The sequence below is a fragment of the Sorghum bicolor genome, chromosome 4 (assembly GCF_000003195.3).
Source record: "Sorghum bicolor cultivar BTx623 chromosome 4, Sorghum_bicolor_NCBIv3, whole genome shotgun sequence".
NCBI lineage: Eukaryota > Viridiplantae > Streptophyta > Magnoliopsida > Poales > Poaceae > Sorghum > Sorghum bicolor.
Genome location: NC_012873.2, coordinates 10,008,990 through 10,023,893, shown reverse-complemented (window position 1 = coordinate 10,023,893; position 14,904 = coordinate 10,008,990). Strand labels below are relative to the sequence as shown.

Sequence of the window (14,904 nt, the reverse complement as noted above, 5' to 3'; positions counted from 1 at the left end):
ACAAGCTGAAGCATGTAGTTTTTCCAGAAAAGCAACAAGCAATAGGAGTTGATGGTGTAGCGGATCTTGAGGATTTTAACCAGTTCAGCGACATGTCCCTCTTTGTGGATGACTATCCTCCTAAGATAAGAAATGTTGAGCGAAGCATCTCACAAAGTTCTTTGTCTTGGGTGCGCGCTGATGGACAAGGAAGAATAGTAACTGCCTAGATTGTATTTGTCATTCATCATGTAAACTCTAGTCATCATGTAATCTCACTCAAATTTATGAAACTATATGTGAGACCTTTCGATTTCGATTTAGAACTACACTCGCTTTGTCAAATGCCACAAAATTATGTTACAAATAATGTAGAAACAATATAATTATATTATAATATCAATACATAAATAATATATATAAACAACATAATTATATTACAAATAATGTAGAAACAATATAATCATATTATAATATCAATATACAAATAATATATAACACTAAAAATTAAAAAGAAATTTAGGAACAATATAATCATATTATAATATCAATATACAAACAATATATAACACTAAAATTAAAAAGAAATTTAGAAACAATATAATCATATTATAATATCAATATACAAAGAATATATAACACTAAAAATTAAAAAGAAATTTAGAAACAATATAATCATATTATAATATCAATATACAAAAAATATATATAAACAACATAATATAATCATATTATAATATACATTAAATATATGATACAAATATATTTTACATTAAAAATAATGTAGAAACAATATAATATACAAGTTATTTTACATTATGTTACAACAAATAATGTACAAACAATATAATTGAAAATCATTTCTACTGGCGGTTCACATAGCAAAACCGCCTCTAGAAATGCATTTCTACAGGCGGTTCACATAGCCAGCCGCCTGTAGAAATGCATTTCTACAGGCGGTTGGCATTGACCACCGCCAGTAGAAATCATTTCTACAGGCGGTGGTCAATGCCAACCGCCTGTAGAAATGCAGCGCATATAAAGGGCCGCGTCCAGCCCCTGAAATTTTCCAAGTCCGAGGCGCCACGAAGTTTCAAACCTACGCCGTCAGGCTGCCCATTTTCGCCACCGCCGCCGCCGAGCTCGCCGCCGCTCCGCCTCCGGTCTCCGCCGCCGTTGCTCCGCGCCCGACCCCAAGCCCAGCAGGTATGCCCGCCCCCCCTCTCTTCTCCGACGTCCGCGCTCCGCCTCCGGTAACAGCCACCGCCGCCGCCCCGCCGCTGCCCCACCGCTGCCCCACGGCCTCCCCATCGCCGCCGCCGCCGCCCACCCCCACCTCCCCGTTCCCCACCCCCTCCCCTCCCCTGCGCACCACCGAGAAGGTCCCCCACCCTCCCCTACGCAGCACGGGCACAGAACCCTCCCCTGCGCGAGGTTGAAGAAGATCCTGACGTGTGGGGCCCACACGTCAGTGACCATATGATTTGTTTTTGGAAGGATATTTGGAAAATCATAGTAAATGCTAGAAAAATCGTAAAATAGCAAATATAGACTTTTTGGAATCCTTGTAAAATTGTCTATCCAGTAGATCTGTAATATGTCATGTTTTAGTTTGAAATTTTAGCTTTAAAAATAGATTTAGGCAGTTAGGTTTTAATTGCTTGTTGTATTTGTCTTTTTCATAACTGTAGTAGTAGTGCTCAAATAAATATGAAATTATTGTGATATGCTTTTCATATGATATTGGAGGTCTAGTAATTGTTTTATGAATTTAGGAATAATAGATTAAGAGATATAAAAATAACTAATGCCCTATGTTGCTTTGCTCTTATTCTTAGTAGATTTGCATGTTTATATTGTTTGACTCGGTTAAGATGTGAATCTTGCCTTAAGGTAAATATATGAGTTGTAGTACTTTTCATAAGCTTTCCCAAAAGCTAAACAACACAATTTTTGGTTAAGCACATGTGTAGTTATAGTATTTTAAAGTAATGTTTAGAACAAAGTTCACAATTTAGTAAGCTTTGTTGAAAAGATGTAGCATACATACTTACTATTTATTAGTCAACGGTTGACTTAGAGTATTATCTTCAGTGTTCATACTATACTATATAACATTTCTAATAACATATATGCTTTAGAATCTTGCAATGACGACTTCTCCAAGTGAAAACACGGAGCAGGCACAAGGGTCCGGCCCTATGGAGCAAGCACCAGGGTCTGGCCCCACCGTGCAAGAAAAAGGGTCAGACCACACCGAGAAGGCACCAGGGTCCGGCCCCACGGTGCAAGAAAAAGGGTCAGACTGCACCGAGAAGGCACCAGGGTCTAGCCCCACCGTGCAAGAAAAGGGGTCCGACCGCACGGAGCAAGAAAAAAGGCCCGAGCACGCAGAGAAGGAACAAGGGTCCCACAACACGGAGCAGGCAGAAGGGTCACGTGAGTCAACTCCTTCGTACGAGACCTCGGTAAGCAACATTCCTGATCCTCGCATAGAGAGGAACGCCCGTCGTGAGTACGCACGTGACCCCGATTACAACCCAGAGATAGAAGAGGTGAATTACTCATTCATAATTATATGTTTCTATACTTTTATGCGCCTCGGTATATGTGAAGAATAATACATGTCTTTATATGAATAGGAGGTGCTATCTCAATTGAAAGAAACGGAGGAAATCCTATCCCAAGAAGAAGTTGCACATGAAAGTGCACCTGAGCCGACGACGGAGACAACCACTGAGACCGGGAACAAAAGGAAACGAGGTGAAAGAGGATTGAATCAGTTCCCAAAAGTAACCAATAGAGTTACAGATGTCAGTGCGACTGGACAACCCTTAGCTCCAGCGGAGACCTTACCTAAGTGGCGTAACACACTCGGTTTCTTAGTTAGGGACCATCTTGACATCACAGTCAGGGAGTTGAAAAATGTGGACAACAATGAGATCACAAGAATGTGGAACAGGCTGCTTACGAGGTTTGTTTTACCTCAGGGTTCAGAAGACCTCGTAAAAGAGCACACATTGAAGCAATGGGGGATCATGTTTAGGAATTACAAGTCTGAGTTGAATTCAAAGTGGGCAAAGAAAGGGTTGGACCCGACAAAGAGGTATAAAATCACGGCTGGTCAGTGGGCAGTGTTTCTAGAGTAGAGGAATTCTGATGAGTTCAAAGCTTTGAGCGAATCCAAATCTGAACTCGCAAAAAGGAACAAGTACCACCACCACCTAGGCACAGGTGGTTACCAGCGCAAGCTTGCCCAATGGGAGCAAGAGGATGAAGCGCAGAGGGCTCAGGGTTTGCCGGCGCTCCCTGACCAACTTGGTCGCATGGGCTCACGGTGGGTTCGTGCTCGGGTACCGGCAAAGAAAGCCAATTCTGGCTTGTCATTTGCTGACCCAATGGTCGAAGAGGCTGCGAAGAATATTTTCAAGGTGGCAGCTAAGAAGAAAGCAGGCGAATTTAAGCCACAAAGGGAGAAGAATGTTCTTACTGTTGCTCTGGGTAAACCAGAGCATCCCGGTCGTGTACGAGGTATCTCATCCAAGGAAGGATGGAAAGAAGGATTCGGACCAGAGTGGGAAGGAATGTATAGAAAATGCGATCGCTACAAGGAAGAATTGTCTATTTTTTTTAAGGAGGAGGCTAAGAAAGAAGTCGAACAGGTGATGAATAAAATGGTCTCGGATCCTCCTCTTGAGTTGATGCAGCGACTGGCGTCTGCAATGTCTAGCCAATTAAGTGGTCGGCCTCGCTAGATGCAGCTAGTGGTCACCCCGACAACATCACAACAGGCTCCAGTTGTCCTAAGTAGTGTCGCGTCTACTGGAAACAAGGACCGCTATCCAGTTGACGTGATTGAAAGTCCTGTTCGTTGCTCCCTAGTCATAAGGTACGGTCTTAACAATAATCGTACAAGGGAAGTAGCCACAGTACTTGCAATCCCGGGGCGTCAGTTTCATGGTAGCGAAATTCTAGAGGACTACTGTAGGGTGGAAGTGCTGACAGTTGTCCAAGGATATGAGGATGACATGCTAGACATTCCTGGTCCTGAGGGTATTGAGAAGCTGGGACAAGCTATCAAGAATTTCATTCTTTGGCCTCGACGAGACGTCCTGTTGTCTGAGGTACCACAACCTTCATCCCAAGAAGTACCACTGACTCAGGAGTCGTCCCTTCCAGATGTCGGTGGTACCATAACTCTTCCGAGTCCACCACCCTCTCCGATCTTCGCTCCACCATCCTCACCTATAATGCCTCACCCACCCTCCCCACCACCATCACCTAAACCACAACCTTCGCCAGCACCACCAGAATCTTCCACACCACCACCACCCAAAAATGCCGAGACACCACCACAACCAACCAAAGATGACGAGACGACACCATCGCCACCAAAAAAGTTAAAATTTTTGGTGCCCAAATTGATTTCTCCGTTCGAGCCAAAGAAGAGGAAGTCTGCTGGTACTGCCCTGTTTTTGTCAGGAATTGCAATGAGCCGCACGACAAAATTAGTTGACTTGGCTGAGCACGAGAAGGCAGCGAAGAAGTCTGAACCAGCTTTTGTAAATATTAGGCCACCCACTAAAGATGATTATAAATATATCCCTAAGAAATATGAGTTGGGTAGGCCTCTACTCACTTGGGATAAACTTAAAAAGGTCCCAGCTGGTGTAAAAAGGTTCCATGACTGGTATATGAGAGCATCTTTTGTTGGCATTGACACGATCAGTGTAGATATACTAGCAGAGGCATTTAATAGTGATCATACAAGAGCAATTGTGACCTTCGAGGACATGTGGTTAATGATGAACCTACAAAGACTCGACGTGCAGCTCATAACTGTATTTGCATTGTAAGTGTCACTCATACAATGCTTTAAATTTGTGAGTTATTATTTGTGAGTTACATTAAATTTTAATACTAACATACAAGTGCACGTTGCAGAATGCAATATGAACAGCAACAGATGCGGTACGGTCCGGATCCAAGCACTAATGCGAATAAAAGGGTCGCGTATATGAGCCCAATGAGGATATGTGAGGACGAGCACACTTTCAGGATCGGAAAAGATCATGACTCCTTAAAAGGTTTGGATCCAAAAGAGCAGGAGGACGAAATAAAGAAAAGGGAAAAGAAACAAATAGCTAGTTACGGCCTCTACCTAGCCATGACAATGCTAGAGTTTCAAGACAGGGAATTAATATTCGCACCATATCACTTTAGGTAAGTGTCAGTTTGCATGCATCGTATTAATAGTTAAAATGCACACTTTAATTTGATCACAAAGTTCATTCTCTCAGGGACCACTGGATCTACTTAATGATTAATCCCAAGCATGGACGTGTGCATGTCCTAGACTCCGCAGACTATGAACCAACAACTTATGCACCATTCATTTCTCTCTTAGAACCTAAGTAAAATATGCATACAAATTTTTATAAGAGTTTGACAATAACTTGCAGAATGTTTTTGATATCATAGGGCCTATAGGTATTATAAGATTAAAGGGGGAAAGTGCGAGTCAGGAATACAGGGGCAGCCTTTGAGGTTCTTTCATAAGTGGCCGGTACGTATGAAAGTTTACCAAGTTATTCTCGCTATCTATATACATAGAATACGCATCATGTTGCAACTCACAAATATGCTCTTTTTCTTTATATAGTGTCACAAGCAACCACTAGGATCGGTCCACTGTGGATTCTACGTATGTGAGTTCATGAGAGAGGGCGGAAGATATATGACTAACCCTTATAAGGTAATTAATGCTCTAAGTAATTAAGGTTGTTAATTATGTATTATGAACATTAATAAATATATGATGTTTTCTAACTTCCTGTGCAGCAAAAAGACTTTGAAAAGGCGAAGAGCATGAGTGAAGCCACTTTATACAACATAGTTGAGGACCTCTGCAAATTCATGTTGCGAGAAGTCATTCCCAGCGAAGGGAAATATCACGATCGGACCAGCGCCCTAGCAAAGCCTGAATACGGAGCGCTAAGGGAGATTAGTAGGCTAAAGCTAACTCGATCCGGTTATTAGAGCAGAGGTTTCAGAGGTGAAACCTCTAATGCATGTAACAGAAAAAACTTGATGTGTGATCATGTTTGTAATTAATGTAACCTTATGTATAAAGTAACAGTATATATATATATATATATATATATATATATATATATATATATATATAAATGAATTGCATGTTACAATGGTTTACGTGATCTCTAGGCTTCACTAGTTTGAATATTACGTATATATATATGTTGTATGTACATATTAAAATATAAAATAAAAAAAAGGGTCTGGTGGGAAAATTTAGAATTGGGCGGGAGATTTAAAATTTTTAACACAGGCGGTTATATAATGAGAACCGCCTGTAGAAAGTTTATTTCTACAGGCGGGTTGCATAGCTGAACCGCCTGTAGAAATCTATTTCTACAGACGGTTCTAAGTTACCCGCATGTGGAAACCCTTGATTTCCACAGGCACCCAGCGCAGGCAGTTCTCCAAACCGCCTGTGAAAAGGGGTTGGGAACCGCCTGAATAGTGCTTCTGTATATAATGATTTATTTTTAAGAAAATCCCGCAGCAACGCGCGGGGAATTCATCTAGTATAAGGTAATACAATCTCCAATTAAATTATTGTACAAGATTAATTCATTATTGCACCTAGCATTTGTTATGGGCCTTGACATTCATTTGACTTAATTAAAATAATATTGAGCCAAGTCTAAATCCAACAAATACACATGGGCATGTTTGCTACTCTATATCTATAGTTAAGATTAAAGGAGAAAATTTCTTCCTTCTCCTTTGCAACACATGGGCATGTTTGCTACTCTATAGCTATAGCTAAGCACATGTCAATGTCAATGTTGTTCAGAGACCCTTTCCAATATTTCTATTGGTGTTGTGTATTAAAATGTTTTACAACACTTTAGATTGCTTATAAATTACTTGCAATTGGTGGCAACTCACAAGGCATCCAAGAAGTAATTAATTTTGTGAGATTTTGGAATGAAAAACTGTATTTAGCATTTTGCATTGAGTAGTGTGGGCCGGGTCGGCATTGTAATTCCGTGTGCTGATCGTGGCCAGGCTGCGCTGTTGTAATTGTATGGCTGCAGTTGGAGACGATAGATTTCATTAATTGAGTATGCTGCATATAATTGCCTCAGCTAGCAGTAAACTGAGCTCCTCATATTGCCACATGTGGTGATAATATTTTCAGATAAAATTTGAAATACCCACTCTGTGCTCCTCATATTGCAATTTATCATTGAAAATTGTTGCTTGACCTATTCATGTGATCTTGTGGTACTGCAGGTTATCACATGGTGGGGGTGCTGAACCGGAGAAAAGAAATAACATTTTGGTAAGTTACTACTATGATCATCCTGTGTTGATCCATTTGCAACACCCATCAGTTACTACGGGAAGTGCTCCCGCCAAATTTCCTTGTTCATTTCTTGTTAAGTTGGTTGGCCACTGACTCGCAACTGAGCTTCACTTGCATTGTATATTGCTCTATAGCTATAGCTAGTGTATTGATCTGTTAGCAGAAGTAGCAGTTAGTTGAATCATTGATTAAAATCGTGCCTGAACGTTGTTGGATCGGATCTAGTTTGATTGTTTAAGAAAGCTACCATTATCTTCTTGTAGCTCTGAGAGCCCTTATGTTACACCACGAAGTAAACCCAGAATTGCCACTGCTGGTCTGCAGTTGGAGATTTTCATGGAGTATGCTTGTCAAGGGCCTCAAACCCCTAGGTAGCAGGACCTCGGCTACGTAGCTCGTAGCCGCGATCCGTCTTCTCCGGCGAGGTTTTGCTCCTCCGCCGCAGGCTTACGATATTTGGAGAGATAGGTTTAGGGATAAGTTTATGTTTAATCCCACTAATTGTTCACCGAGTACAATATATTGGCCTCAGGCCCAACAAACCTCCTAAGATTAAGGTAAATAAAACAGCAACTAATCCTAAGAGATAACTCAGCCACGCTGGGCCTGATCCCCCTGGATCTGCGCGCGGTCACCGCGCTCTGCCGCACGCCGCACGTCCCTGGCGCACCTGCGTCTTGCATACGCACGGCCCCACATGACATCTCTCCCCCCTCGAGAGCCAGCTCGTCCTCGAGCTGGAAGGCAGGGTAGCGCTCGCGAAAGACGTCGATGTCCTCCCATGTTGCGGACGCTGCCGTCTCCCCTTTCCCGTGAGCTTGTCGTAGTGCTTCTTGTGCACGGCCTATGCTTGCTCGAGGCGGTAGCACACATCCGCCAGGAACTCCTCTCTGTCCGCCATCTTACGTGCGACAGCCGGCACCCGTGTCTCACCCGGCTCGTAAGACCGAATGGTAGGGGGGTCGCGGCCGTAGACCACCCGAAACGGTGTGTCGCGCAGGGACGTCTGGTAGGCGGTGTTGTAGACGTACTCGGCCCATGGTAACCAGCGAACCCACTGGCGGGGACGGTCACCGGTGAAGCAACGCAGATACATGACGATGACTCTGTTAGCTGCCTCGGTCTGTCCGTCAGACTGTGGGTGGAACGCAGTCGTCATGTGCAGGTTGGTGCTCATGAGGCGCATCAGCGCCCGCCAAAATGTCGAAGTGAACACGACGTCCCGGTCAGACACCAAGGATTGCGGCACGCCATGAAGACGCATGATATCTGCAAAGAACGCCTGGGCCACAGATTCTGCAGTGTAGGGGTGAGCCAACGGAATAAAATGGCAATACTTGCTGAAGCGATCGACCACCGTCAAAATCACTGATTTCCCCCGATGCGAGGAAGAGCCTCCACAAAGTCCAAATCGAGGTCGCTCTAGACGCCTGACGACACTGGCAGAGGCAGTAGCAGACTGGCTGGGTGCAGATGTTCGGACTTGTACCGCTGGCACGTATCACACGCTCGCACGAAGTCCTGCACGACGCGGCGCATGTCGGTGAAGTGGAAGTCGCGGCGGAGCCGATGCAGCGTGCGCTGCACCCCTTCGTGGCCGTCCTCGTGTACGGCGGCGAGCACCTCCTGGAGCAACGGCGAGGTGGGCAGGATGTAGAGGCGGGCGCTGAAGGTCACCATGCCGTCGTGCAGCCCCCACGGTGTGCCACGGGAGCCGGCCAGGACCGCGTCACGAATGGCGACGAGGGCGGGGTCCGTGGCCTGGGCCGCACGCAAGCGGGCAAGGTAGTCGAAACGGGGGGCCGAGACCGCCAGCACCCCGCCTTCCTCCGTGTCGCGGCGCGAGAGTGCGTCTGCCACCACGTTGGAGGCGCCCTGCTTGTACTCAACGTGGAAATCGAACCCGAGCAGCTTCCCCACCCAATGGTGTTGGGGAATGGTCGCCAGGCGCTGGTCGAGGAGGTACTTCAGACTGAAGTGGTCAGTGCGGACCACGAACCGGCGCCCCCAGAGGTACGGCCTCCAATGGCGAATGGCGAGGACGAGGCCGATCAACTCCCGCTCGTATGCGGCGAGGGCGCGGTGGCAAGGCGCCACTCGCCGGCTGAAGAAGGCCAGTGGGTGCTTGTCCTGAAGGAGCACCGCGCCGAACCGATATGTGGAGGCATCGCATTTGACGACAAAGGGCTGCGTGAAGTCCGGCAGGGTGAGAACGGGCGCGGACGTGACCGCGTGCTTGAGCGCCTGGAACGCAGCAGCGGCCTCCTCGGACCAGCTGAACCCGTCCTTCTTGGTTAGCGCCGTGAGGGGCGCGGCGATGGTGCCGTAGTCGTGGACGAACTTGCGGTAATATCCCGCAAGGCCGAGGAAACCCCGCACCGCGCGCGCCGATCATGGTTGCGGCCAGTCCAGGACCGCCTGTACCTTCGACGCGTCCATGGCAACGCCCTCGGCGCTGATGATGTGCCCCAAGTAGGCGATGGAGGGCACGCCGAACGCGCACTTGGAGCGCTTGACGAAGAGCCGATGTTGTCGCAGGACGAGGAGGACCGCTCGGAGGTGACGCAAGTGATCTGCCCACGTGGCGCTGTAGATGAGTATGTCATCAAAAAATACAAGGACAAACCGGCGGAGGAAGACGTGTAGGATGTCGTTCATGAGCGCCTGGAATATTGCGGGGGCGTTGCACAGCCCAAACGACATCACCAGGAACTAGTAGAGGTCGTCGTGGGTGCGGAACGCGGTTTTGGCGATGTCGTCGGGGTGCATGCGGACTTGGTGGTAGCCGGAGCGAAGGTCTAGCTTGGTGAATAATTTTGCGCCGTGCAGCTCGTCGAGCAGCTCATCGACCACCGGAATCGGGTACGCGTCCTTGACGGTGATGGCGTTGAGTGCTCGGTAGTCGACGCAGAACCGCCACGACCCGACGGCCTTCTTGACGAGGAGGACTGGGGACGAGAACGCCGACGTGCTGCGGCGGACGAGGCCTTGTTCCATCATGGCGGCCCACTGCCGCTCTAGTTCGTCCTTGTGGGCTACCGGGTAGCGGTACGGACGAACGGCCACCGGTGCTGTCCCAGGAAGCAGGCGGATGGAGTGGGCGCGGCCGCGCTGGGGGGGCAGGCCGAAGGGCTCCGCGAACACATCAGCGAAGGAGGCGAGGACGTCGTCGAGCAAGGGGCGATCCCCAGGGGAAGTAGCAGCCGTCCGCGCGTCCGTGGCAACCGACGGGGTGGCAACCACTGGCCCAGCCGGCCTGGCAGCCGTGATGCCCGCTGCTGCTGGTGCCGAGCGCGACTCCACGCTGTGCCAGCAAATGTCCCGACCCTACGGTGGAACGCCACGGTCCCAGCAGCGAAGTCCCAGGCGATCCGCCCCAGGGTGGCCATCCATTAGGTGCCCAAGACCATGTCGTACCCAGCCAAGGGCATGACGTACAAGTCGACGTGGAACGCCATGCCCTCGATGGAGATGGCCGCCTGCCGGATAACGCCGGGGCAGGGCACCCTCTCGCCATTTGCCACCGTGGCCGTGAGACGGGGGCGCGGCTGGATGGGCAGCCCCGTGCGTGACGCCGCCGCCTCGCCGATGAAGTTGTGGCTGGACCCAGTGTTGACGAGCGCGACGAGGGAGGCTGCACCCAGGACCACGCGGAGCAGTAGCGTATTGTTGCTGGGGACGCCAGCCACCGCGTGTAGGGAGAACACCGGAGCCTCAGCATCGGCTGGCTCCTCGCTGGGCGCGTCGTCGTCGTCCTCGACCAAGCTGTCCAGCAGGAAGAGACGTTTGCAAACCTTGTTGTGGCTATGGCTGTACTTTTCATTACAGTTAAAGCACAAGCCAAGGCGGCGGCGTTCATCCTGCTCGGTCTGATTGAGTCGCTTCACGGGCCGGCCTTCGACGGTGACATTGGGCGCTGGTGCTTTGGGAGCAGGAAGAGCGAGACGCGGGGCTGGTGATGGGAGGAGTCCGCGAACCGCTGGTCGGGGGGGGCGCCGCCGTGTACTGCTCCATGAGTTCCATCTGGTGTGCCAAACTCATGGCTGCCGCCAAGGACTGGGGGTTGTGGACCTGTACCGCGAGACTGAGCGGAGGTAGCAGCCCCCCAGTGAACAGCTGCACGCGTTGCAGTTCATCCAGGGTGCCGGCGCGGGGTAGAAGCGCCTGAAACCGGCCCTGGTATTCGGCGACGGTGCCCGTGCGGTGGCAGTCGGCGAGCTCGAAGAGGGGAGCAGACCGCAGGGGCGACCCGAACCGCAGATTGAGGAGGTCGGAGAAGCGGCGCCAGGATGGCGTGCCCTCATCCGTCTGCACCTGCATGTACCAAAGCCAAAGCTGCGCTTCGTCGTCAAGGTTGTACGAAGCCATCTACACCTTCTCCTCCTCCATGATCCTCTGCTGGTGGAAGTACGACTCGCAACGATTGAGGAAGATGAGGGGGTCCTTGGTGCCATCATACTTAGAGAAGTCCATCTTCTGGAACTTCGGCGGTCGGTCATTGTGATGCTCGCCCGGGAATTGCTTGGAGGCTGAGTGCGAGGAGCGGTCGGCAGTGATGGCGGCTATGGCCTGGGCGTTGGCCGCGACAGTGGTCTGCAAATCGCAGATAGCGTCGGTGAGTTTCTTGATCGGGTCAGAGTCGGCGTCACCCATGGCAGCGACGGATGCGGTGGTGGATGCAGCGGCTGATGGTGGAGACCCGGGGTTGGCTGGCGGCGGCGAGGGTGGGTGGGCGGTGGTGGAGGTAGAGGAAGATCGGGACGGCGAGGAACGCGTGGATCGTGATACCAGGTTGTCAAGGGCCTCAAACCCCTGGATAGCAGGACCTCGGCTACGTAGCTCATAGCCGCGATCCGTCTTCTCCGGCGAGGTTTGCTCCTCCGCCGCAGGCTTACGATATTTGGAGAGAGATAGGTTTAGGGATAACTTTTTGCTTAGTCCCTCAAAATTGTTCACCGAGTACAATATATTGGTCTCAGGCCCAACAAACCTCCTAAGATTAAGGTAAATAAAACAGAAACTAATCCTAAGAGATAACTCAGCCATGCTGGGCCTGATCCCCCTCGATCTGCGTCCCTGGTGCGCCTGCGTCTTGCATACGCACGGCCCCACATGACAATGCTACATAAAGTTGTCTCAGCTAGCAGTAAACTGGAAACAAGCTGCATATAGTTGTCTCAGATAGCAGTAATAATCTGGAAACCTGATTTGTATTGATAATTTTTTTTCAGATAAAATTTGAACTATCGACTCTGCTCGTCATATTGCAATTTATCATTGAAAATCGTTACTTTATTGATCTATTCACGTGATCTTGTGGTCCGCAGGTTATCGAATGGTGGGGTGGGGGTAGGTGCTGCTGATGCATGTCATCACTACACTTAAGTCATCCAACTCCGTGAGCTAGTGGAGTTTCAGCAGAACATCAGAACTCAGTCCTACTTTTCTGACATAGGATTTTTTTATTTTGATTTAAATTGGTATTGTCTCGAGTGAATATCCGTGAATATCTATAAATGAAATTGAAATTGGGCTTTTAGTTTTGCAATTCTATACAGTCTTGGTTGCTCAATAATAATTTTGTGTGAGCTCATTCCTCAATTTTTTTTTCCTTTTGGGAGCTTACCCTAAACAGTCCAAAAAACAGATGTCAGGGGGGCCAAAAAAATGTGCGTGGGCTAGGGCCTTGTTTACTTCCTAAAAAATTTTGCAAAATTTTTCAGATTTCCCGTCACATCGAATCTTTAGACACATGCATGAAATATTAAATATAGATAAAAATAAAAACTAATTACACAGTTTGGTCGAAATTGACGAGACGAATCTTTTGAGCCTAGTTAGTCTATGATTGAATAATATTTGTCAAATACAAACGAAAAAGCTACAGTGTCGATTTTGCAAAATATTTTGGAACTAAACAAGGCCTAGACGTTGACAGCCCAAAAAGTGATACGAGGCCACAAAATCGAGTGGGCTAGCCCAAATTTTTTTTGTGCACTAGCCTAATAATATTTAGGTGGGCTTAGAATCAATACAGCAGTTGAGAACAGGGCGAAAAGGCTTCAAAGCATGAAATGTGCAGTAAAAATCAAGTTGTCAATGATGAGTTTTAGGTTTTGTTTGCTATTTTAGTTTTTAAAGTCAGGTAGTTATGACGTCAGTTGAAATTGACAAATACTGAGCAAGTGGCAAGTTATACTCCTTTAAGTCTTAGTTTTTTTTTCATTGTTTCTTTTAGTTTCAGTTTAATGAGTTATGGGTTTAATTTATTTTTTCAGTCTCCCTTTCAGTTTAATGAGTTATGACTTTCATGTGTTTGAAGTTATAATTCTCAGAATTTGTCATTTCACAATATCTTGCCACATGCTCAAAATATAACTTGCTATATACTTCAAAATTAAACTTGCTACACACAAGGTTATGCAGCTTGTAGTCCTTTTAGTTTCAGTTTAATGAGTTATGAGAATTAATGAGTTATGAAAATAAATCTCATAATGAGTTTTGAGGTTCAGTGTTTGAGTTTTCCTTTCAGGTTCGAATGATATTTCATGCTCCCCTGTTTTAGTTTCCCTTCTCGAGCAGACAATGCTTTAATTTTTTTTCCCATTTTTTGTACCAGGCAACAAGATAAAACTTGTAGTGGCTTCATTTCTTCACCGATCATCCATGGTTCCTGCGTGATGGAGAAAAAGCGAAAATATCAATTGCCTAAGAATATTGTAATGTGCTACTAGTTACATGAACCATCTGAAAATTTCTCGAGAGGGTGCTTAATTCTTGTGTTCATCAATTCCATGTATATATATGTACCACGTTGGTACAGTAGTACACCACCGATCGATTAAGCTCAAGAAGGCCGGTCCAACGGAACGTGCAATGCATCGTCGCTAGCGCTCTCGTGTGTGACATTCGATGTGGCATTCTCTCAGCCTAGCTATCACGTCATATGCTTGCATATATGGCTTGGCCGTTGACTAGATCTTGGCTCCGAAAAGAGGTACGATGATACACGCGTGTATCACAGTGTCTACTCTCGTGCCAACAATAGCTGCGTCTCGTAGACTTGCAATATATGGCTCTGTTTGTCAGTACTATATTTCAACAGTATTTTTCAATGAAAGAACAATGATTTCTTCTCGTACAATATAAATCAGCATCAGCAACAGCAACAATAACTAAATTTCAGCGAAACGAAGCAAGTGGGTAGAAATAACGCACGCCTAACTTACATGACGTGTACTAGCTAGCTAAAGCTTCACTGGTACTTGTCGATGAAGTACTTCAGAATCTCTGAAGTCTAATTATACCGTATTGCTAATGAAAAGTTGTGTCTATTTTCATTCTAAAAGTTAGGTGACCTGACCATCGAATTGTGATTTTCTGGTTATCAGTCTTTTTATTTCGTCTTTCCGGTCTGCTTGAAAAAGAATGTGTTTGGTAGCAATGATAATTAGCTAGGTCTGCAGAGTGCAGAGACCACCAAATCATCATTTTAGTCTGTGTTTCTTTTGTATTGATTGATGAAAGCA

General features: G+C 47.1%; 1 protein-coding gene across 1 annotated transcript; it reads right to left on the bottom strand.

Annotated features, from left to right (window-relative positions):
- LOC110434733 (glycine-rich protein DOT1-like) lies at positions 1,079-3,938 on the bottom strand. The gene is made up of 2 exons (XM_021459447.1): positions 3,893-3,938; positions 1,079-1,404 (listed from the first exon to the last, which is right to left on the bottom strand). The coding sequence occupies exons 1-2, from the start codon at positions 3,936-3,938 to the stop codon at positions 1,079-1,081; spliced, it is 372 nt and encodes a 123-aa protein (XP_021315122.1).

Coding starts and splice junctions, on each gene's coding strand:
- LOC110434733 (XM_021459447.1), bottom strand. CDS start 3,938: ATGAAACTGACGCCCCGGGATTGCAAGTACTGTGGCTACTTCCCTT. Junction 1,405..3,892: donor GTACTGTGGCTACTTCCCTT/GTACGATTATTG, acceptor AACCTCGCGCAG/GGGAGGGTTCTGTGCCCGTG.